The sequence below is a fragment of the Phyllostomus discolor genome, chromosome 5 (genome assembly GCF_004126475.2).
Source record: "Phyllostomus discolor isolate MPI-MPIP mPhyDis1 chromosome 5, mPhyDis1.pri.v3, whole genome shotgun sequence".
In the NCBI taxonomy this organism is placed as follows: domain Eukaryota; kingdom Metazoa; phylum Chordata; class Mammalia; order Chiroptera; family Phyllostomidae; genus Phyllostomus; species Phyllostomus discolor.
Genome location: NC_040907.2, coordinates 15,049,124 through 15,070,692, shown reverse-complemented (window position 1 = coordinate 15,070,692; position 21,569 = coordinate 15,049,124). Strand labels below are relative to the sequence as shown.

Genomic DNA, 21,569 nt, shown 5'->3' with positions numbered 1-21,569 from the left:
CCCCGCCCCATACACAGATGCACTGCCCGCCCCGCCCCCGGGAGTGGAGCGGCGGCAACGGGGGTGGGGGGCGCAACGGGGATCCGCAGTCCCCTCGCCGCCCCCGGGCGCTCCTCGGGGAAGACCCAGCGGAGTCCCGGCCCACGAGGGCAGGGCCGAGCGCGCGGCTCGGCTTCCCATTGGCTGCCCGCAGCGCCACCTGCCAGCGGGTGCGGCGGGGAGGGGGGCGGTGTCAGGTGGCGGGTCCCCGCCCGCCCGGCGGGCCCGGGAAGGGCTGACATGAGCCCGGCGGGACGCTGGGCCCTCCTGTTGCTCTGCCTACTGAAGTCCGCCCGAGGTAAGGGTGCGCGGGGGGCGGGGGGCGGGGGGCTGCGGGGCGCCCCGGCCGGCAGCGTCTGCCCTCGGACCCGGAGCTCGGAGGAGGGAGAGCGGGACAGAGGGAGGCGGGCCGAGCCTTTCAGCAGCCACCGGAGCGGGGTGCTAATTGCACTGCCCACTCACCACCAGTTTTCTTCCAAGGATTAAACGCACCCGAGTTTTTGACTTTTTTTTTTTCGGGAAGAAAACTGATCCAGTGTCCTAATGCCAGTTCAGCTTTAGGGGAACAGGAAAAAGGAGACCGTTTATAAAGTGGCTGCATTTATGTATAAAGTGCATTTTAAGGTCTCTTGAAAGCACTGTCGTCTGCATTAATACCACGCTTGGGTCTCACAAGTGGGGAAAGTCAGCAAGAAGTGCCCTGCCCACCCGCGCAGTCCCCTCCCCTTCCTCCAGCTGGGGGTGTCAGATGCTCTAAGTGAGAGTGAGGAACTCTGGCTTAGCCTGTGCCCTGCTGTTCCTCTGTCAAGCCACCTTTTTGCCGCCCCCACTGGTGGGTAAATAAGGTGGCAGAGTACAAAAACCTTGGGATAGGACCAAGCTACAAAGACCCAACCAGTCCAGGGAGATGGTCCTGAAACTGTCCCCGGGACATCTTCCTAGTCTTAGATTCACAGTTTCAGAGCTAGAAGGGCCCTTGGGCATAACCTAACAATTATATTAAAATCCAGCTTTTATTGAGCAACTTTTTTTTTGTGCTGGGCACATTATCCTCTTTAAGTGTTACAACGTAGTCATCCCATTATGTAGATACTATTTTCTCCCTTTTCAGGTGTAGAAAGTGAGGCTCAGAGCAATGCAGGGAGTTGCCTAAGAAGACAGGCAGAGAGGTGAGAACAGAGAAGACCGGCGGAAGCCAGCATGGCCAGCTCCCACGGTACCACGGTAGGGTGGGTAGCCGGCACAGGGCAGCCCACCCACCTCGGTCAGCTCAGGGATGCCCCAGCCCCTGGTGCCTCCCAGCAGTGAGGGTTTTTTGCGGCTGATGAGGGGCAGTGTTGACGAGGGGAGGAGGAGTGCTCTGTCTCCCAGGCTCACTGCCAAACTCGGTACCTTTCTTGTCTAGCCCCAACTGTACTTACCCTGAGGGGATTTTAATTTGCGCAACTTAAACTGTGGTGTGATGATTTAGGGTGAAGGGCAGTTATATCCAGGTTCAAATCCTGGCTACTACCCAAACTAGCTGTGTAGCCTCAGGCATATTATTGGCCTTCTGTCTCTGAGCCTAGTGCCCCTCCAGGGAAGGGGAATGACACCTAACCCCGCCAGGTGGTTTGTCCTGACGATTGATTGAATGATGGAGGTTTTGTGTATAAAACACCAAACCCTTTGCAGGCTCCGTCGAGGGCAGGTACTCCAGCTGCTGTCTCTCCACTGTGGCCAAGCTCAGACTTTGAGCCTGTCCTGCCCACAGACACCTTGTACGTGGCTTGTAGGCAGACCCTGGCCTCCTGCCAGACGTCAGTTGGGAAATCCAGAATCTGCTGGGAGCGGCGATGGCACCAGCATTCCAGTGATCCATTTCCGGCTGTGGACACCGGATAGGGTGGAGACAAGCACCCATATTTGGGTCTGAAGGGCCAGCAGTAGGAGAGCCCGGCTGAGAGCCGTTGGCAGAACTGCCGCCTCTCTCCCTAATACCTAATGTTCTGTGTTGATGTAAGAAACATTCAAGCCTGTACGGAATTTTTGTGAGTTTATTTGAGCCAAACGATGACAATTGCCGGGATGCAAGATCTCAACGGACTGAGAAGTGCTCCAGAGAATGGCAGTTTGGCGCCTTATTTGATACATTACAATAGAAGCAGGAGACATGAGGGAGTTACCTGGAATCCATGTTGGGAGGTGGGAAAGCAAAGTGCAGGGGGCGGGGTGGGGGTGAGGGGAGCAGGGGGGGGGCACGGGACTTCTGGGATTGGATAACAGGTAAAAAGTGATAAACACAAACTTCTTTTACACCGGTGGGTAGAGGAGAGTTAACAGTCGACAGCTAACATGATAACAGCAACAGAGGAACCTGTGGTCTCAGCTGGGGTGGGGTGACGTGCCCAAGGGGTTCAGAGAAAAGGGAAGTTACCTTGACATTGCAAAGGTGTGTTGCCATAGATACAGGAAGAAAGGAGGCTCAGTTAAGGTAGAGTGACCTTTGTTAAGGAAAAATACCAGCCTGGGATGTAACTACCCAGCACAAGCTGCTTTTGTTAACAAGTTTTCGTTTCAGACCATCCTTTGTGGTCGCTTTACGTCTCTGAGTTAGTAAGGCCACCACGCAGACCTCCCCTGAGCTTGGCAGGCTGGCACGTGGCCCCTTTTCATCCCCATCTGTAACCTGTGTGGATTCTGTCGTGGCCCAGGTGGCACGTCAGGGTACTGGATTCCCCGTGGGACCATGAGCTCCTAAAGGGCAGGAATGGAGTCGTGCTCTTCTTTGAAACCACTGGCACGTGGCGGTCAGTGATGTTGTTGACCCGCGATGGTGCACTGGCGTTGGGAGAATGAAGCCGAACGGGCCCCAGGACAACCGAGAGGAGACTGTGTGGTCAAGAGCTCAGACGGCGGAGTTGGCCTGGCTTTGACTGGAGTTCTGATTCTACAACTTACTAGCTGCGAGGGCCTCAGTTTCCTCATCTGCAATGTGATGATCATAATTAGTACCTACCTCCTACCGGTGTGGGCAGATTGAACATGCAGGCAATGTATTTAACATAGTGCCTGGCACATAGTTAGCTCACACTACACGTTACCTGCTATCATCATCATCATCACCATTTCATCATCATCATCACCACTGCCACCTCTCAGAGATGTCTGGGAAGACTCCCTGGAGGAAGTGACCTTTGAATCAAGTCTTTGAAAGATTAGATGGTGAACGCTAGGCAGTGAAAGACATCGGGGTTCGGAGGCTCCCCAAAGAATACAGTGGTTTGAGGAGACCAAGGAGGCCAAGAAGGAAGATTGGTGCAGCTGAATGAACCTGTCTGGGAGAGGTCAGCCAGATGGCCTGAGCGGGCCGTGCTGGGCAGGGCCTCATGGACCTTGATAAAGACCGTGGACTTTATTCTGAAGGCAAGGGAAGGGCATGAAAATGAGCAGTTATGTAATCAAAAGAATATTCCGAAAGAAGAGGGTTAGCAGACAGATGGAGGAGGAGCCAAGGAGGGGGCCAGGGGCCAGGTGAAGGTGGTCGGGGAACGTGTCCCTGAGACAGTGGGACTCGCTGTTCGCTGGCTGTTCCCAAAGTGTGCCTGGCCAGTGTGGCGGGGCAGGAGTGGGCTGGCTTGGGGAGGGTCTTGTGGGTGATTGTGAAGATTGGGTTTGACCTTGCGTGACATGGAAGTCATCAGAGGGTTGAAAGCAGAAGAGTGGCATATTCTGACTTTCATTTCGTCTTTTGCTGTCCTGTGGAGAACAGACCGAGGAGACTAGGCTGAAAGTGGGGAGACCAGTTAGGAGGCCTTGGAAATGATCCAGGTTATCACAGGATTTGTTCATTCACTCAGCAGTTATTTGTTGTGCATCTACTGTGTGCCAGGGACCATTACCTGCAGGCTCTGGGGACGAGGCTCATGGAGACCCTCGGGACCGTTCCCCCGGGCAGCACAGGAGACCCAGGAGTCTGTTAGAGGGCTCCTGCTCTGTGGTCTACCGCAGCCCTCGTGGTCAGAGAGGGCAGGAGCTTCCTCTCAAGACCCCCACAGGCTGCCGAGGCCCGGGCAGGGGATGGGGCTACAGTCCAGCCAGTCATGGCGTGGCTGTCATGGGGATCCTGACCCCCCTGTTCCCAGCCCGTGTCCCCCATGCTTCACCGTGTCCCCCATGCTTCAGCCACTCCAGGTGACTCCTCGTTTCTCTAAGTCAGGGACCACATGCCTGCCTGCCATGCTGCTCTTCAGCTCCGAATGGCCAGTGTCAAGACCAGCCAGCAGCTCCAGGCTTCATGACCTCTTTCTGCCCCACAGGGAGGCCCCATCTGGCCCCTCCCCAGAACGTGACGCTGATGTCCCGGAACTTCAGCGTGTATCTGACATGGCTCCCAGGGCCCGGCAACCCACAGAACGTGACATATCTCGTGGCTTATCAAAGGTAAAGGGGAGCCTCCAGGCCAGTGGGTGGGGAGACCGAGGAGACAGGCAGGGGTGGGTGGGGCCTCTCCAGGAAAGCTGCTGCAGGTGTGGGCAGCGCTGGCCGGCTGTCTGCACCCCTGGGGAGTTGGCATGTGGCAGGTATTTGGAGAGGGCACTCGATAAAGGTGTGGAGTTGGGGATCCTGTGGAATGCAGAACAGTGCAACAGGTGATAGGCCTGCCAGGGGTGAGGGTGTGTCTTTGAGAAAAGTGGGAGCGGGGCTTGAAGGACAGACTGCAAGAGAGCTTTCGAGAGAAAGACCCATGTCAGGAGGCAGAGAACACAGGACACGTACGTGTGATTGCTGTGACGTCAGCACTGAGGCCATGCATCGAATGGGCTTGGTCTCACGCAGGCCTCTGAGGGAGGATGCGGCTCCAGCTCGCAGTTCAGGAAGCTGAAGCAGCGAGAGTGTGTTTTGCTCTGAGTCATACCGCTGGGGGTAGCGGAGCTGGGACAAACTGATTGAAGAGTTGAAAGTCCGTCCTCTGGACCTGTATAATATTTTCCTTCCCTTTTATACTTTTTAAACCTCTGTGAGAATTGCAAAATGGTAATATTCTAATTGTATTTTTCATTTATTAGTTGGAATTATTTTGTAAAGAGATGCTTCCTCCAAGTAGTATTTGATCTTCAGAGGTGCTTTTCAAATAGGCAAGACAGGATAAATGCCTGATTTTCTATTTATTTTTATTTATTTGCTTTTATTTACCAGTATTCAAGATAATGAACTCGTTCCCTATCATCCCCCAATGGTGATTGATTCCTTTTTTTATTATCATTATGAACCCATGTACTTAAACATATCTGGCCATTTCAATCTGTTGCAACTTATTCAACTCAGGGAAGCTTGAACTGCCCCATCTTTGGCTAGCAAAAGTCTCATCGAGTTGCTCCTGAGTCCTTTTAACTTGACCATGGTAGAACTGCCAACTGTATTGCTGTCTGTTATGACAAGAGGTTCCAAGTTCATCTGCTCAATTCCTAACCTACACCCTGGCTCAGCCACTTCTCCATTGAGTAGGAAGTCGTTTGAAAGGACACAAATCCATGGGCTCACTGGGCTGATCTCCACGTAGCTGTTCCTTTTAGATCTTTCCCTGGAGTCTACCATGATGGCTGATTACATCTACAAGTTGCCACCCAGATCACTTTGTCAAAAGATTTTTTTTTAGCCACACTCTTGGCATTCTCTCAAGAACATGTTTCTCCTTTTTTGCAACATGCATAGGCTGGGAATTTTTCAAGTCTTCCATTTTTGCTTAGCATTCCTTCTATTTATCACTCTCTTCTCTCACTTTACTATAAGCAGGGAGGAGAAACCAGGTTACTCCTTTAACACTTTGCTTAGAAGTAGTCTCAGGTAAATGCACAGGTGCGTCACCTTAAACTTCTACCTGCCACAAAACACTAGAGCAGGATGCTAGTGTTTGCCACTAGACACAGAGGCCACGTTCTTTGCCACTTTGTAACAAGGATCGCCTTGCCTTCAGCTTCCAATGACACACTCCTCCTTCCCACCTGCGATCTCCCCAGAATCACCTCAAACATCCATTTTCCTGCCAACAGTCTTTTGAAGGCAATGCTGACTTTTTCTAACATGCGCCTCAGAACTCTTCCAGCCTCTACCCATGCCCAGGTGCAAAACCACTTCCACATTTTTAGGTGTTTGTTACATTAGTGTCCCACTCTGATACCTAAAAATCTAAGTTTTAAATGTTAGTCTTTTTAACTTAGTTTTGCTAGGGCTGCCATAACAAAAAATCATAGTCTGGGATGGGGGCGAGGCTTAAGCAACAGAAATTCATTTCTCACAGTTCTGGAGGCTGGCAGCCCGAGACCAGGGCGCTGGCGTGCATGCTTTCTCCTGAGGCCTGTCTGCTTCGCTGGCAAGTGCCCACCCCTCACCTGGCCTTTTCTCCGTGTGTGCTAGCACCCCTGCTGTCCCCCACTATTCTTATAAGAGTGCCAGTCTTACTGGTTTAGGTTCTCACCCTGATGACTGAATTTAATTTTTTTTTTTTTGATCCTCACCGGAGGACATGCCCGTTGGCTTTAGAGAGAGGGGAAGGAAGGGAGAGAAACATCGATGGGAGGGAGAAACATCAGCGGGCTGCCTCTCTCACATGCCCCAACTTGGGGCCAAACCCGCAACCTAGGTATGTACCCTGAGTGGGAATCAAACCCATGACCTTTTGGTTTATGGGAGGACGCTTCAACCAACTGAGCCACACTGACCAGGGCTAAATTTAATGTTTTTAAAAACTTTAAAAAAATACATTTATTGATTTCAGAGGGAGAGGAGGGGGGAGAGAGAAACATCGATGTAAGAGAATTGATTGGTTGCCTCTCACTTGTACCCCAGTTGGAAACTGAACCTAAATCCTAGGTATGTGCTCTGACTGGGAATTAAACCAGTGACCTTTTGGTGTGCAGGACAATGCTCCAACCAGCCACACCAGCCTGGCTGCATTTAATATTAATTACCTCTTTAAAGGCCCCATCTTTGAATACAGTAGTCCCACGTTATCCATGGTTTTGCTTTCTGGTGGTTTCAGTTACCCGAGGTCAACCGTGGTTCAGAAACATTAAATGGAAAATTCCAGGGATAAACAATTTGTAAGTTTTAAACTGCACTCCATTCTGAGTTGTGTGATGAAATCCCACACCATCCCACTCCATTCCGGGACGTGAGTCATCCCTTGGTCCCGCATATCCGTGCTCTATCTGCTACCCACCTGTTAACCGCCTAGTAGCCATTATGGGCATCAGTTTGTTTATCAGCAGTAGAAAGGCCACATTTGCATAACTTCCATTACAGTGTGTTGTTATAGTTGTCCTACGTTATTATTGTTGTGACTCTCTTACTGTGCCAAATTTATAAATTTAGCTTTATCATAGATGTGTGTACAAGAAAAACCATATATATGGCCTTGACTAGTGTGGCTCAGTGGGTTGGGAATTCATCCCACCAAGCAAAAGGTCACTGGTTCGATTCTGGGTAAGGCCACATGCCTGGGTTACAGGTTTAGTCCCTGGTTGGGGTGCTTACAAAGTCAATTGATCAATGTTTCTCTCTCACATTGAAATTTCTCTCCCTCTCTTTCTTCCTCCCTGCCCCTAGCTCTAAAAAAATAAATAAAATCTTTCTAAAAAGCACATATCAATATATAGGGCTTGGTACCATCCATAGTTTCAGGCATTTGCTGGGGGTCTTGGAACACATTCCCCGTGGATAAAGGGGGACTACTGTACAGTCACATGGCGGGGAGGTTAGGCTTCAACATACAAATATGGAGGGGAGCACAATTTAGTGCCTAATAAATGGGATTTTATTAAATTTAAAATTTGGCCCTTCAAAAAAGAAAAGTCTGAAGAAAATGAAAAAACAGCAACTGAGAAAAAATATTCACAGTATATACATTGACAAAAGACTTGTTTCCAAAATAAAGAACTGCTACATCTCAGTAGTGAGAAATTGCCCCAAAAGATTTGACAAGTCCCCCTTCACAAAGGGAGGTAGGCGTATGAATGGCCAATGAGCACATGAAAACAGGTTCAGTATCTTTAGCCGTTGGGGAAGAGTCAAGTAAAGCTACGAGGAGACACTACTACACACCCACGAGAACGGTGACATTTCAAGGACTGACAATGCCAGGTGTTGAGAAGCACGTGGAGCAACTAGGAAACTCAAACATTGTTGGTGAGAGTGTGCAAAGGCACAGTCCGTTTGGAAAACAGCTGGACAGTTTCCTGTAGTTACAGATTCAAATGACCAACTCTCCCAGGTTCTACTCCCCGATCTTTATCCAAGAGAAATAAAAACATCCATACAAAGACGTACACATGAATGCTCACAGCAGCTTAATTCACAATGGCCCTGTTACGGACCGAATCGTGTCCCCTCCCCCCATGTGTATTTATATGTTAGAGCCCTGATCCCCCATGGCACTGTGTTTGGAAATAAGGCCTTTAAAGAGGTCATTATGATTAAATTTGGTCTTAAAGGTGGAACCCTAACCCAGTAGGATAGTGTCTTTATAAGAAGAGAAAGGGACAGAGGGCCGCTCACACACAGAGAAGAGGCCAGTAAGGACGCAGAGAGAAAGAAGGTGGACACTGCAAGCCAAGGGGAGAGGCCTCAGGAGAAAGCAGACACCTTGATCTTGGACTTCCGGGTTCCAGAACTGTGAAAAAAACATAAGTTTCTATTGTTTCCAGGAGTCCCCAACCTTTTTGGCACCAGGGACAGGTTTCATGGAATGGGGTAGGACGGGTGGGAGCAGGGGGCGCTGGGGTGGGGAGCAGAAGGGGGTGGAGCTCAGGCGCTAATGCCTGAAGCTTTGCTTTGCTCCCGATGCTCACCTCCTGCTGTTTGGCCGGGTTCCTAACTGGCTGCAGATCGGACTGGTACTGGGGGTGGGGGGATTGGGGACCCCTGGAGGCCACCTAGTCTGGTGTTTTTATCATGGCGGCCCAAGCTGACTGATGCATCAGGTTTCTTTTCTTCAGTGGTGAAGGCTTTTGGTGTCCTTAGAAATCTTTCCCTGACTCACGGTCATGAAGATACTCTTCTATGCTTTTTTCCAGAAGTTTTATAATTTTAGCATTTACATATCTGGTTTTTTATTATTTTTAAAACTTTTCTTCTGCCCTGGCCAGGTAGCTCACTTGGTTGGAGCATCAACCCTATACACCAAGGCTGTGGGTTTGATCCCCGGTCAGGGCACATACAAACATCAACCAATGGATGCATCGATAAGTGGAACAACAAATCGATGTTTCCCTTTCTATCTCCCTTCCTCTTTCCAAAATCAATTTTTAAAAACCTTCAAAAACAAAAATTTTCCTTCTTTTTTTCTCTTCCTTTTAAGACATTATTCGTTGCAGTAACTCGCCCTTATAGTCTAATTTATTAAAAAAAAACTAAAAATTAGGTTTTTGAAAAATCTCATTTTTTCTGAGCTTCTCTAATTCTATTTTATATTTTTCTTTCATGTGTTATATCATTTCTTAATGTCTTTTAGACCATTTTGCAGAAGTAGGTTATGGTTTTGATCTGTTCACATATGGGGGTTTTCTTACACATATTTTTTTTTACTTCCTCAGTTGATTGCTTATTAACTTCTTAATTTCTATCCTTTCTTATTTTCTGTTATAGGTATTTAAAGCTATATGTTACCCTCTAAGTACTACTTAGCAGTATCTCATACATTGTTATGTATATTTATTTTGTAATCATTTAGTTTTAGGTATTTACAAATTTCCATTATTCTTTCTTTGATCCATGTGTAATTTTAAAACATTAAAATTTTTTTTACCTTTCTTTAGTTCTCTTTGCATTAGTAATTTGTAACTGGGTTATTTTCAGTCAGAGGAAACAGTTCATGAAGTAACTATTCTTTGAGATTTCTTGAGGGTTGCTTTATTTTTCTTAATACTTGTTAATATTTTTTAAAGAATTTATTTATTTCTTCTTAGAGAGAGGGGAAGGGAGGGAGAAAGAGAGGGAGAGAAACATTGATGTGCCAGAGAAGCTACAACCGGTTGCCTCTCACACCCCCCCACCTGGGGACCCAGCCTGCAACGCAGGCACGTGACCGAGAACCCCACCTGCAGCCTTTCCGTCTGCGGGGTGACGCCCAGCCCGCCGCGCCAATCAGAGCTGCTCGTGGTTTTACGTCACGGTCAGTGCTCACGTGCGGCGTGCCCGGTGTGTTCAGCTTGTTCTCTGTGTGCTCACTGGACCAGCTTTGATCATGCCATTGTTCATTCTTTACATATTAAAATTATTTCTCTTTGTTCAAGCGTTAATTACCGAGTCAGTTGTCTTAAAAATCTCCCGTTATAATTACGGGCTTTCCGTTCCTTCCTGTAGTTTGTCTATTTGTGCTCCAAAACATATCCCGAATTTAGCCCCTCCTCGCCGAGCCTGCCATGGTTCTCTGTAGGGTCCCCGCTGCAACCTCCCAGCGGGATTATCCGAGATTTTTAAAAAATGTTAATTAGATCAGCCCCCTTCCTGTTCAGAACCTTCCTGTGGCTTCCTATCACACTCGGAATAAAATCCAAACTCCTTACCCAGACGGTGAGGCCCACCCGCTCTGCCCACCCACCTCTCTGTCCTCACCTCCAGCCTGCCGTCAGCTTCCCCCTTCCTTGTCCGCTGGGCCACACCGGGCGCCTTGCTTTCCTCTGGCTCAGTCAAGATCCTTCCCGTTGCAGGGCTTTTGCTGTTACCACCCCCAGCTTTCGCCTGGCTCCCCTCTCATCATTGCGGCCTCAGCTTAATGCCGCCTTCCTGGCCTTTCCTGAGCCACCTTCGGAAGGCAGTCGCTCCCACATCCTCTGCCATCACCACATTTACCAGCTCCTGCATTTATCTTGTTGCTGTGCCCGTGATCTCTCATCCCCTCCCCACATAGTGCAAGTTCCTGAGGACCTGGTCCATCATGCACTGCTGATTCCCCAAGAATAATGCCCAGAGCTCAGGTCCCTTCTGTGGACCTCAGCCCTCAGCGTCCTCAGGAGGTTGGCGTCATGGACCTGCCTGTCACCCTCTGACATCCATCCACACAGCACCCAGCACGGTGGCTGGCACAGGGCAGGTGGCCAGTCCATAAATGCCCCCATCAATAAACTCACCAAAAATTGCTACCAGCACTAGCAATAGCAGCCACCACAGCGGCCCTTTGAGGGAGGCATGACAGATGGGGAGGCCGAGGCTCAGGAGTGGTGACCTGCATCGGGTCCCAGAGCTAGTGAGGGGCAGAGCCACAGATCCCACCCACGTGTGTCTCTCCAGAGCCTGGGCTCCCACCTGGAGTGTTCTCGCTCTGTCTCATCCAGACGCTGGCTGCTCGGACAAACGGATGAACAGATGAAGGACAGATGGGTGGGCGAACGGCTGGATGAGGCAGAATAGAGGGACGCATGATCGCATGTTCTCAAGCTCCCTTATCCCAAGAGGCGGAGTCCATGGCCCAAGCTGTTCTGTTTCCCCCTCAGCTTTGCAACAACCCCCAGACGGTGGCGGAAAGTGGAGAAGTGTGCAGGAACCAAAGAGCTGACGTGCTCTCTGATGTGCCTGGAGAAGCAGGACCTATTCAACAAGTTCAAAGGGCGTGTGAGGGTGGTTTCCCCCAGTGCCAAGTCCGTCTGGGTGGAGTCCAAGTACCTGGAGTACCTTTTTGAAGGTAGGTCTATGGGTAAGGGACTACATGGGAGGCTGTCTGTCCCAGACCTTGGCTCAGTGGCACTGCTGTGCAGCCATCTGTCTCTCGGGTCCCCAAAGCAGAGAGCAGTGCCGTCCACGCAGCCTGGCGTGGTGACAGGGAGGTAGGAGCGGGGCACCAGTGCCGACAGTTCAGCTCGTACCTCCTACCTTGACAGTCATGACCTTCTATTGGACACAGCCTTGGCCACGAACTAGACAGGCACTTCACAGACTCATTTCTATTTTTTTATGTTCAACGTCTCTCATTATAAAACAACTTTTTACAATTCTGGCTGCATAAGTAATTTCTGTACATTGTAGAAATGAGGTGGAAAGAAGATAAAAATAGAGGCGAAAACATCCCCATGCTTCACGCATTCAGAAGTCTCCAGTGTTAACACGGAGTCAGGAGCGTACCCTCCTCCCAGTACATTTTATTTCTAATCCTCGCAACAGACCCGTGAGTTTCATTTTCATCAACCCAATTTCTACAAAATAAATAAAGCAAGACTCGCAGAAGTTAAGCAGCTTGCCAGGAAACCCAGCTAGGAAGTGACGGAGGTAGAATATGGCTCTGGATGTTTCTGAGCTTGGACGAGGTGCCGAGCCAGATCGGGAGTGAGGTGGGGTGGTAAGGACAGGAGCATAAACACTCAAACAACCGCCGCATGGAGCCGAGCTGGAGCTGGAAGGGAAGGGGAGCACAGGGTCGAATGAACGGTGGCAGAGAAAGGAGAAGGGATGACTTGGGTGGGAGGCTGCTGGTGGGTGGGTGGAGAGAAGGAAGAAAGGGATGAAGGGGTAAGAAGAAAGGAAGCAGCGAGAGGCTGGAGGAGGGCACGAAGGATGAGTAGAAGGAAGGAGGCTGGGCGGAAGGACCAATGCTTCCCAGGGAGGAAGCTAGTTTGGATGGAGAGATGGAGGATAGGAAGGAGAGGCAGGTGGGTGGATCGGTGGTCAGCGAGTGTGGAAGCAGAGCTGGCTGGCTGCCTGCAAAGGGCTGGAAGGAAGGGGAGGCCAAGGAGGAATGAACAAACAAATGACAGAAGGAAGTACACGAAGGAAAGTTATAAGAAAAGGAAAGAATGGATGGATGCCTGGCTGGAAAGGGTGGAAAGGAAGGCAGGAATGCTGGCTGGAAAGGAAGGATGGGAGGACAGGAGGAAAGGCTCTCTGGCTGGAGAAGAGGGACGGATGGACCACTGGACTGGCTGCCTAGATAGGAACGAGAGGCAGGAATGGAGAGCAAGAGGCAGAGGGAAGGTTACTTATTAAACAAAGTTCTTTTTGCCGCCTCCTCCCTGAAACTCTTCGGATTCTTTCACAGCGCACCCCAAGCCTGAGTGACCCTTCCTGCCTTTTTCTGCCCTCCACTGGGGCCCTGGTCACTTTCTGTCTTGGGTTTTGGTTGTTTGCGTATTTCATCTCCCCGTAATTTCTTTCAGCTCCTGCAGGTCAGGATCCACGGAGGCCTCATCTCCCCATTACCCTCAGCTCCCTGCCCCGAGCTTACTACAGAGTCGGCGTCCCCTGGACGCCGGCCAGCAGCACTGTGAGATGACACATTTGTGCTGTTTTAAGCCACCGAGTTTGTGGTCACATGTTGCCGCAGCCACAGGAAACTGACACACGAGGGCAGGCTTCTGGCAGGCCAGTGATACTGGAAGGGCACGAAGGTGGGAGGGACGGTGTGAATAAAGGCAGGTTTACTGTGAGTTCGGCCGGGTCCTTTCACCTCTCTGAGCCTCAGTTTGCCCCTCTTTAAAATGGGACCGGTGACATCTCCTCCCAGGGACACTGCAGGGCTTAAATAAAAGGGCTGGGAGGCACCTGATGCACAGCAGGTGTTGGACAGACACCAGTGCCGGGTTCCCCTTTCCAGGACAGCCCCCCGGGGCTCGATGTGGGCTTGCCTAGAGGCAGGGGGATGGGCGCGCCGTGGCCCCCAAAGGGCGCTGACAAGTCCTGCTCTGTTTCTGCCAGTGGAGCCGGCCCCGCCCGTCCTGGTAGTCACTGTGACAGAGGGGGTCCTGAAGGTCAACGCCACATACCAGCTGCCCCACTGCATGCCCTTGTCGAATCTGATGTATGAGGTGGATTTCTGGAAGGAGGAGGCTGAGAACAAGGTGCGAATCTCCTCTCCTGCCCCCTAACTGTACCCCCTCCCCTCACTGCCCCACCAAACCCCAGCGCTCCTCACCCTGCCAGCCTGCTACCTGCACACCTCCTCCAGGAAGCCTTCCCCACATACCCCTCACTCTGGGCGTACCCCTGACTCCGCCTAGTGCAAATGGCCTGTGGCCCCTCCCTGTTCTTCTCCACCTAAGAGGCCAAGGGCAGGGCATCCTGTTCCTGTACCTTACAGGTGGTGACAGCACAGCAGTCTTCTACCTACTATTTTTTTAATTATAAAACCTTTTTTTTAACATTAAAATCTCGTTGAAACTGGATGAGCTACAGGGTGCCTGCTTACCAAGCCACCAGAGTCACCGTAGAAAAATCAGGGACCACACATCAGCTCTGAGGGGGAAACCGAAAGCACCAGCAATGACTGCAAATAGCTCTTCGGTGCCCGTCCCATTTCAGACCTGTTTTCTGTGGGTGTGCGCGTGTTTGCACATATTTGTGTGTGGTAGCACTGGCCAGCGTCTTCCGTAAAGTGCCAGAGAGTAAATATTTGTGGCTTTGCAGCCCACATGGCCTGTCACGGCCACTCAGCTCTGCACCTGCAACACACAAGGAAGCAGAGACAATAGATACATGAGCAGGCTTGGCTTTTACCCAGTGAAACCGGTGACAAAGAAGCTGGCAGCCAGATTTGCCCACAGGCTGTGTAGTCGGCCGACCCCACCCTTACTGATCTTTTCTTTCCCTGGACATCCACGCCCGTGACCCCCTGCGTCCTCTGACCCCTAGGGAGTTCCTCTTCATCTGATGTGGTCCGGGCCTTCACGGGCCTTACAAAGGGTCTAGACCGGCACCGGCCAATAGAAATAGAATGTGAGCCACGTACATGGTTCTAAGTGTTCCTCGATAAATGAAGTAAAAAGAAACAGGGGAATTTAATCTTCATAATATATTTCGTCCAAAAGAATGTATCATTGCAACATGCAGTTAATATAAAAATTACTGAGATAATTTACATTCTTTTTCCCTTAGCCTGTGAAAGCCGGTAGGGATTTTATACCCAGAGCCCATCCCAGTTTGGACTGACCACACTTCAGGTGCTCGGGAGCCGCGTGTGGCCAGTGGCTACTATACTGGGGAGGCGCCTGCTGTATTGGACAGCGTCTGCAATGGCTGAATGATGCCTCCCCCAAACTAAGTTGGGAGGCCCTTAGGGTAGGAAGTCTGAGGAATATGCCCCTCAAGGTGAAGGCCAGCAAGACCCTGGGCAGGGGGCAGGGAGTGACCTTGAATGGCAGGGGCGCTTTTGACCCCAGACCATCTGTGCCTCGACACTCAGCAGAAGAGAAGCCAGACAGTGCTGGGAAGTGCTTCCCTCGCACTTGAACGTTAACGCAGGATCACAGCTGTATTCTGCCTGCCAGCCCCGCCCCACCCGCCCGTGGAAGCCGGTTCCCGCAGCGGGTCTGCTCACCTCTGCTTCGTCCTCCAAACAGACCCGACTTGCAGCCACTCGCCACGGCCGGGAAGCCCAGATCCCCCTCCAGCTAGCTACCAGTGGGAACCACTGCGTCAGCGCCAGAACCATCTACATCTGCGATGATCCTAAATACAGCGAGTTCTCCAAGCCCACCTGCTTCTCCCTGGGGACCCCAGGTGGGTGTAAAGTGGGGCCGAATCAAGGGGTTTTCCCCTGAGCGTCAGATCTTCATAATATGGGGGTTAAGAGTGTGAGTCTAGAGACAGACTCACCTCGATTAAAATCCCGGCTCCAGCACACTCACTGTGTGTCTTTGGGCAGCTGATGTAACCTCTCTGAAACTCGGTCTCCACAGTCTGTAGCGTGGGTTTTTCTCATGAGGATGAGTTAGGATGACGCATGGCGGTGAGGCCCTCGGGACGCACGCGGTTGGTGGGCTGGCGCCACCGTTGCGGTTTCTGTAATGGCTGTTGCTTTTCCTTAGGAGTCGGCTGGGTGTCCCTGGTGCTGCTGCCACTGCTGTTGGTTCTCCCCGCGGGGTGTGTGATCTGGAAGAGCTGGGTGACCTGGAAGAGCTTCGCGGGGGACCCTTGGTTTCAGCGGGCAGAGACGCCGCAGGCTCTGGTATGGCGAATCGGGGCTGTGCATCCGAGGGGAGGGGTGTTGACGAGAAAGGAGGTGTGGAGGGACTCAGAGGCAGTTCAGGTAGACTATCCAGGTGGCCCCGACCAGGAAACATCTCCTTTCTTTGTGTCTAAGGGTCACTGTTAGTTAGCTAACTTCATCTCTTCTAAGACCTGTGAGATGCGCAGAGCAGAGCCCCTAGCCTGGGGACTCAGGAGAGATGCTCAGAAAGGGGAGAGAGAGGGTGGTACCAAAAGGGGAACTCTTAGAAGGGTCCCCACACTTAGTTCACAACCTGACCCAGGGTGAGTCTTGCCTAGGCCGGCCCTGGAGTCTCCACACTCGTCTGCCGGCTCACTGCCTTAGAATGCGGGGGCCAGCGAGGGCAGGGGAAGCCTGGAGAGGTCAGAGGGTCAGACTTGCTCAGATGAGAGTGGCTGGGCCATAGGTGAGGCTCGGGGCACCTGGGCTGGGTGGGGGCTTTGAGGATGGATTCCAAGTGTCCCCACCACGTGGGAGGGGATATTTGTGAGGTTCCCCCCAGCAGCCAGCACCTGCATCCTGGGGGGCTGTCTCTGGCCTCTGGTGTCCGCTCAGCCCACGCACGTGGCAGGCTGCAAGTACCAGGGGAGTGGCACTGCCTCCACCCCTCCCACCGCCCACCTGGTGGCGCTCCGACATTCGGCTCCGAGTCCCCAGCAGGGTCGAGCCTGGCTGCCTTAGAAGTAACTTGCCAGATGACACCCATGTCCGAGGCAGCTCCCCCACCCCTGTCTGATGTGTCCACTCCCTTGTCGGCCTTTCCTGGGATCACTTCCCAAAGAAACCATTTACAGTCACATCCTCGTGGCAGGGGCCGTTTCCAGGGGACCCGGTTAGGACAGTCTTATGCTTCAGGAAAGCCTGGACCTCCTGTTCTTGTCTCCTCTGCCCACATCAGGACTTTTCTGGACACAGACTCCCCGTGGCAACCTTTCAGCCCTGTGGCCCCGAGCCCCTGGATGGCTTGACCCTCTGTCCGCAAAAGGAACCAACCAGAAGGATCAGACTGATCTCTAGGATCAGGGCCCCAGCCGCCGTCCAGGCAGGACCAGAGGAGGACAGAGCTGAGGAAGAGGATGATGAGGAGGACACAGACGACGATGTCAGCTTCCGGCCCTACATTGCACCCCCTCCCTTCCTGGAGCGGGAGCGCCGGACCCCGGGGCAACCTGAGGAAGGGGTCCAGGTTGAAGGCTGCCCTGCTTGGGATTCTTCAGACAGAAGCTGGGCCAGCACTGTCGGCTCCTGCCCCTCGGACGGGGCTGGGTCCTCTGGCTATTTAGTCAAGAAGGGGCTGGGCCAAGTGCTGGGTGAGGACAGGTGTCAGGACCCTCTGCTGCTCCCCAAATTCTCCAAGGACTTGGGTTCCCTGAAAGAGCTCCAGAGAGATGACCCCTCCTCCTGGGCCGGCTGGGGCTCCTCGTCACCAAGACTGAAACTGGCCCCCGGGGAGCCTCTAGTTTCTTTTCAGACACTGACCTTTGGCTGGGACAGCGGCACCGAGGATGGGGAGGAGGAGGAGGAGGAGGAGGAAGAGGGTGGGAGCGAATCAGAACTTGGGGACAGCAGTGCTGGCAGCTGGGGGACTGACAGCCTGCAGAGGACTGAGGCCAGGAGCGTGACACTGGGGCATTACATGGCCAGGTGAGCTGTCCCCCGGCTTCCTGCCAAATCTGGTGCTACTGAGCTTCCCAAGGACCCAAGGTGCCACTGGGACTTGAAAGCCTGAGAACATCGGCCCTGGGGGTGGCACAGTGTTCCCGCAGCGCTTCCCAAACCCCAGCTAGAGGCCGTTTGTCCGTCCGGTTGAGCAGTAAGGAGCCACCTCACGCTGGGACCCGCCAGCTATGGGCGGAGCTCCAAAAGGACTAGAGAACAGGATGGGCTGAGCTCAGACCACCCCACTGTCCCTGGGGTGAAAGGTCAGGTGGAAAAATCATCCCTGGACACAGGTGTGGCCAGGTCACAGTGGACATCGGGGGCTGACACCACAAGGGACCGTCTGGGTCGAGGGCAGGACGTTTGGAGGCACAGCTATGTCAGAGCCTCCTGCCTTTCTCCAGCACCCTCCCCCCGCCAAGTCTCGGGCTCCTGATTCATGAGCCCCCCAGGGCGGGCCACAGTGAGGAAGAACCTAGTTGACAGACGGTGTTGGAGGGGAAGGGAAGGGCGGCTGTCAGTTACATGCCTGTCTCCGTCGTGGAGCTGCACAGGTTTGCTGTCAGGCCAGCCGACCTGGGCCCAAATCCCGGCTCTGCCGTTGCCCGGTCCTGTGACCTGGGTGAGCGCCTTCCTCCTCTGCGCCAGGGTTCCCTCACCTGCACTTCCCACCTGGGGTGTGGGGAGGGCCTGCACGTCACTGGCGCTCTCTTCCTGGTGGCTGGCGGGGTCTCCATCTGCCAGGGCTCTGGGAAGACTGCCCGCCCTCTCCCACTTGGCCTTCAACTCAGAGCGCCTGGGAGCACTCACCCCTCAGCTCATCTCACCTCTTGTCTACCTCCTGTCTTCCCCCTTCCCATCTCCACCTCCTAGCCAGGAAACCCAGCCCAGGGCGTCCTCGGGCCCTCTCCCTTTGCCCAGTAAAAAGCCAAATGATGTGTCTTCCAAGGGCTTCTGGATTGTTGGGGATGGGGCAGCAGCCTGGCAGAGACAGGACCCCCGGCTATGACCCTGCTGCGGACAGCCCTTTGACCCTCTGGCTGGCCACTATGGTTATAAAAAAGTCCCATCTTCCTTGCCGGTTATGAGAAACCAGTGTCTTCTAGAAACAGGCCGTTCCCGGGGGGATGGGCGGGGGGGCGGGGAGTGACGGGTGCTCACTTCGTTAACCTACCCCCACCTGTGTGCAGTCGAGCGCAGCCGAGTTTCCACCCATAGGCACCGGGATTCTGTCTGAAGCAGCCGAGAGGTTGACCTGTGCGTATCTCTGTAAGGGTGAGCTCTTCGGTCTCTGGCCAGCTGGTCCGTCCCCCCGTTCCCTTGGCCGTGTCCGCAAAGTGCCGAGGTCACAGCAAGGACTTCCCAGGGGCACAAAGCTGGCAGGAGGCCTTCGCTGCTGGGACTCACAGGCATACACACACGCATGCACACGTGTGTGTGCTTGCACAGGGGTGAAGGCTTGTCCGCATCGCTGAGCGCAGAGGAGGAAGAAGACACCGAAGCTTCAATGCTGGGCAAGGCTGCGGCTCGGGGCCTCTCCCTGGGAAAATGCCGACCGAGGCTGCAGTTCCCTCTGGAACCCAGATGAGCTGCTCCATGACGGTAATTTCGAAAAACTGAAAGCCGTCAGCATTCTAGTGAAGGAATCACATTATCTTTACTATTATTAAACACTGGGGGTTTTTTAAGCTAAGCTTTTTCTCAACGTTTAATTTCACAGATAAGCTGAGCTTTTTAGTAATTTTAAATTCCAGCTCCTTTACAGTGATTGCATCACAAACAAACTGTGGGAGACATCATAACACTCGCCCTTTGACGGGCACAGCCAGCCCCAGGGCCACGAGGAGGGGCAGCAGGTCAGGAATACCTAATGCCTTTGGTTGCAGCAACTTAAGTTTTCAGAGCACAGTTGACTCTTGAAGGGATTAGGGGCGCTGACCCCACCACACAGTCGAATATTCACATATAACTTTTGAACCCCCCAGAAACTCCAGTCGTACCTCAGTATCTGCAGGGGATCGGTTCCAGGAACGCCCCCCTACCAGCCCCATGTCCGCAGATACCGAACCCCATGCGTGCTCAAGTCTGTCCGCCACATCTGCCAATTCCCAACCAAGGATCAAAAATACTGTTTTCGGTCATGTCTGGTTGAGTCTGCGGATGCAAGTCCCAGGGATACGGAGGGCCGATTGTATATTTATGGAGAAAAATCTGCGTCTAAACGGACCCGTGCAGTTCAAACCCATGTCGTTCAAGGGTCAGCTGTACTGAGATTATATATTATTCTTAGATTTTTGTATTTATTTCTAACTTTCTATGTTTATATCATATTTAAATAACTTCCTAATGTTCATTTTAAAACTCTGAACTTTTAAATAAAGAGCTCTATTTTTAGAGAAAATGGAAGAACTGAATGGAAAAGTGTGTGCTCTTATTTCTCAAAGTCTCACCACTCACCTAGCTGTTTAACCAGAAGGGTCCTGGGCTGGGTCCCAGCAGCCGAGCCAGAGACCAGGGTTTCTGGGTGCAAAGAGCAGCAGCCATGCCAAAAGCACCAACAAGGGAGTGGGAAGCCAGACAGAGGGAGGGCAGCCAGCCCAGGTACACCATCAAACAGGTCACCGCTGGGGGCACCAGGGGCCCTCTCCCCCTGAGGGGCACTGGGAGTTCAGTGTTGGCGCCTCCAGATTTGTTCTGCCCGGGCCAGAGCTGGGGAATTTATCTACCAACTCCCGCTGGTCCTGAGAGGGCTGCCCCCTGCTGTGGAGTTGTAGGTACTTGCAGTCAGGATCCATCGGGGTGAACCCGTGAGAAAGGTGAAGCCATGGGGGTAGGGTAGGACACCCACATCACCTGCTACAGTGAGGCTGGAGCTGTGCCCGCTGCCCTGGCAGCTCGCCCCAGGGTAGAACTCCAGTTCGCGGAAGGGTACAGAACAGCCTCAGTGGCTGGCCTCACAAACCCAAACTCACTCCAGTCAAGCACTAACGAAGGTCTCCCAGGTCCCTGCGATTGTCAGGCCACCTGGTTGATGCCCCAGCACTGTCCTTGCAGACTGTCACGTTCTACCTGGGCGCTAGATCCAAGCTGAGCTGATCCGCATCCCTTTCCCTGGAATTCAGAAGCCTTCCTCGCTGGCTGAGCCTGGAACAGGGTCCAACCTACTGCGGCCCTACCCTCCACCCTGAGAAACGGGAAAACCCAGCATGCGGGAGCGACAAGAATGCGGCTGCCACACAAACCGCTGAGATGAGATCCTGGTTCTGATCCATCCCAGTGGCAGCCCTGTCCTCAGTTTCCCTGCATCCTAGTTTTTGGTTGTTGTTTTTTTTTAAAAGAATTTTTATTTATTTGTTTTTATACAGAGAGGAAGGGAGGGAAGAAGAGAGGGAGGGAAACATCAATGTGTGGTTGCCTCTCTCATGGCCCCTACTGGGGACCTGGTTTGCAACCCAGGCATGTGCCCTGACCAGAAATCGAACCGGCAATGTTTTGGTTCTCAGCTCGGGCTCAACCCACTGAGACACACACCAGCCAGGGCCCTGCACCCTAGTTTTAAGCCATCTCCCAGGACTTTCCATTACTTATAACCAAGCTTCCTTGCCAATTCACATTACGTGCATGTCGAAACTTGTGGACAGGTTGGGTCATCTGCCCTCTTGGGTGGATGTACAGTAGGTTCTTTCCAGAAAACAAGGCAGAACTTCCTCTTTAGGTGATTCCCCAGCTGCCTTCCACCCTGACCTCCAATGCCAGGTCACGTTTTGAATGTCTCCTGGCCTGTCCATGGCCAGCTTCTGGGCAGTGATGGTATGGCCAGCTACTGGGCTGCTGGATTGCACAGGCTCTTACAAGAACAATGCTCAGGGTCACTGGGAGAGGGGAGGGAGGGCTAATGGGTATCACATCCTGGGAATTC

General features: G+C 52.6%; 1 protein-coding gene across 1 annotated transcript; it reads left to right on the top strand.

Moving 5' to 3' along the window:
* The first annotated feature begins 246 nt into the window (after positions 1-246).
* IFNLR1 (interferon lambda receptor 1) lies at positions 247-18,706 on the top strand. Its single transcript, XM_028513825.2, has 7 exons — positions 247-337; positions 4,338-4,461; positions 11,511-11,698; positions 13,702-13,844; positions 15,342-15,501; positions 15,810-15,949; positions 16,890-18,706. The coding sequence occupies exons 1-7, from the start codon at positions 280-282 to the stop codon at positions 17,637-17,639; spliced, it is 1,563 nt and encodes a 520-aa protein (XP_028369626.1). The 5' UTR covers positions 247-279; the 3' UTR covers positions 17,640-18,706.
* Positions 18,707-21,569: the final 2,863 nt, after the last annotated feature.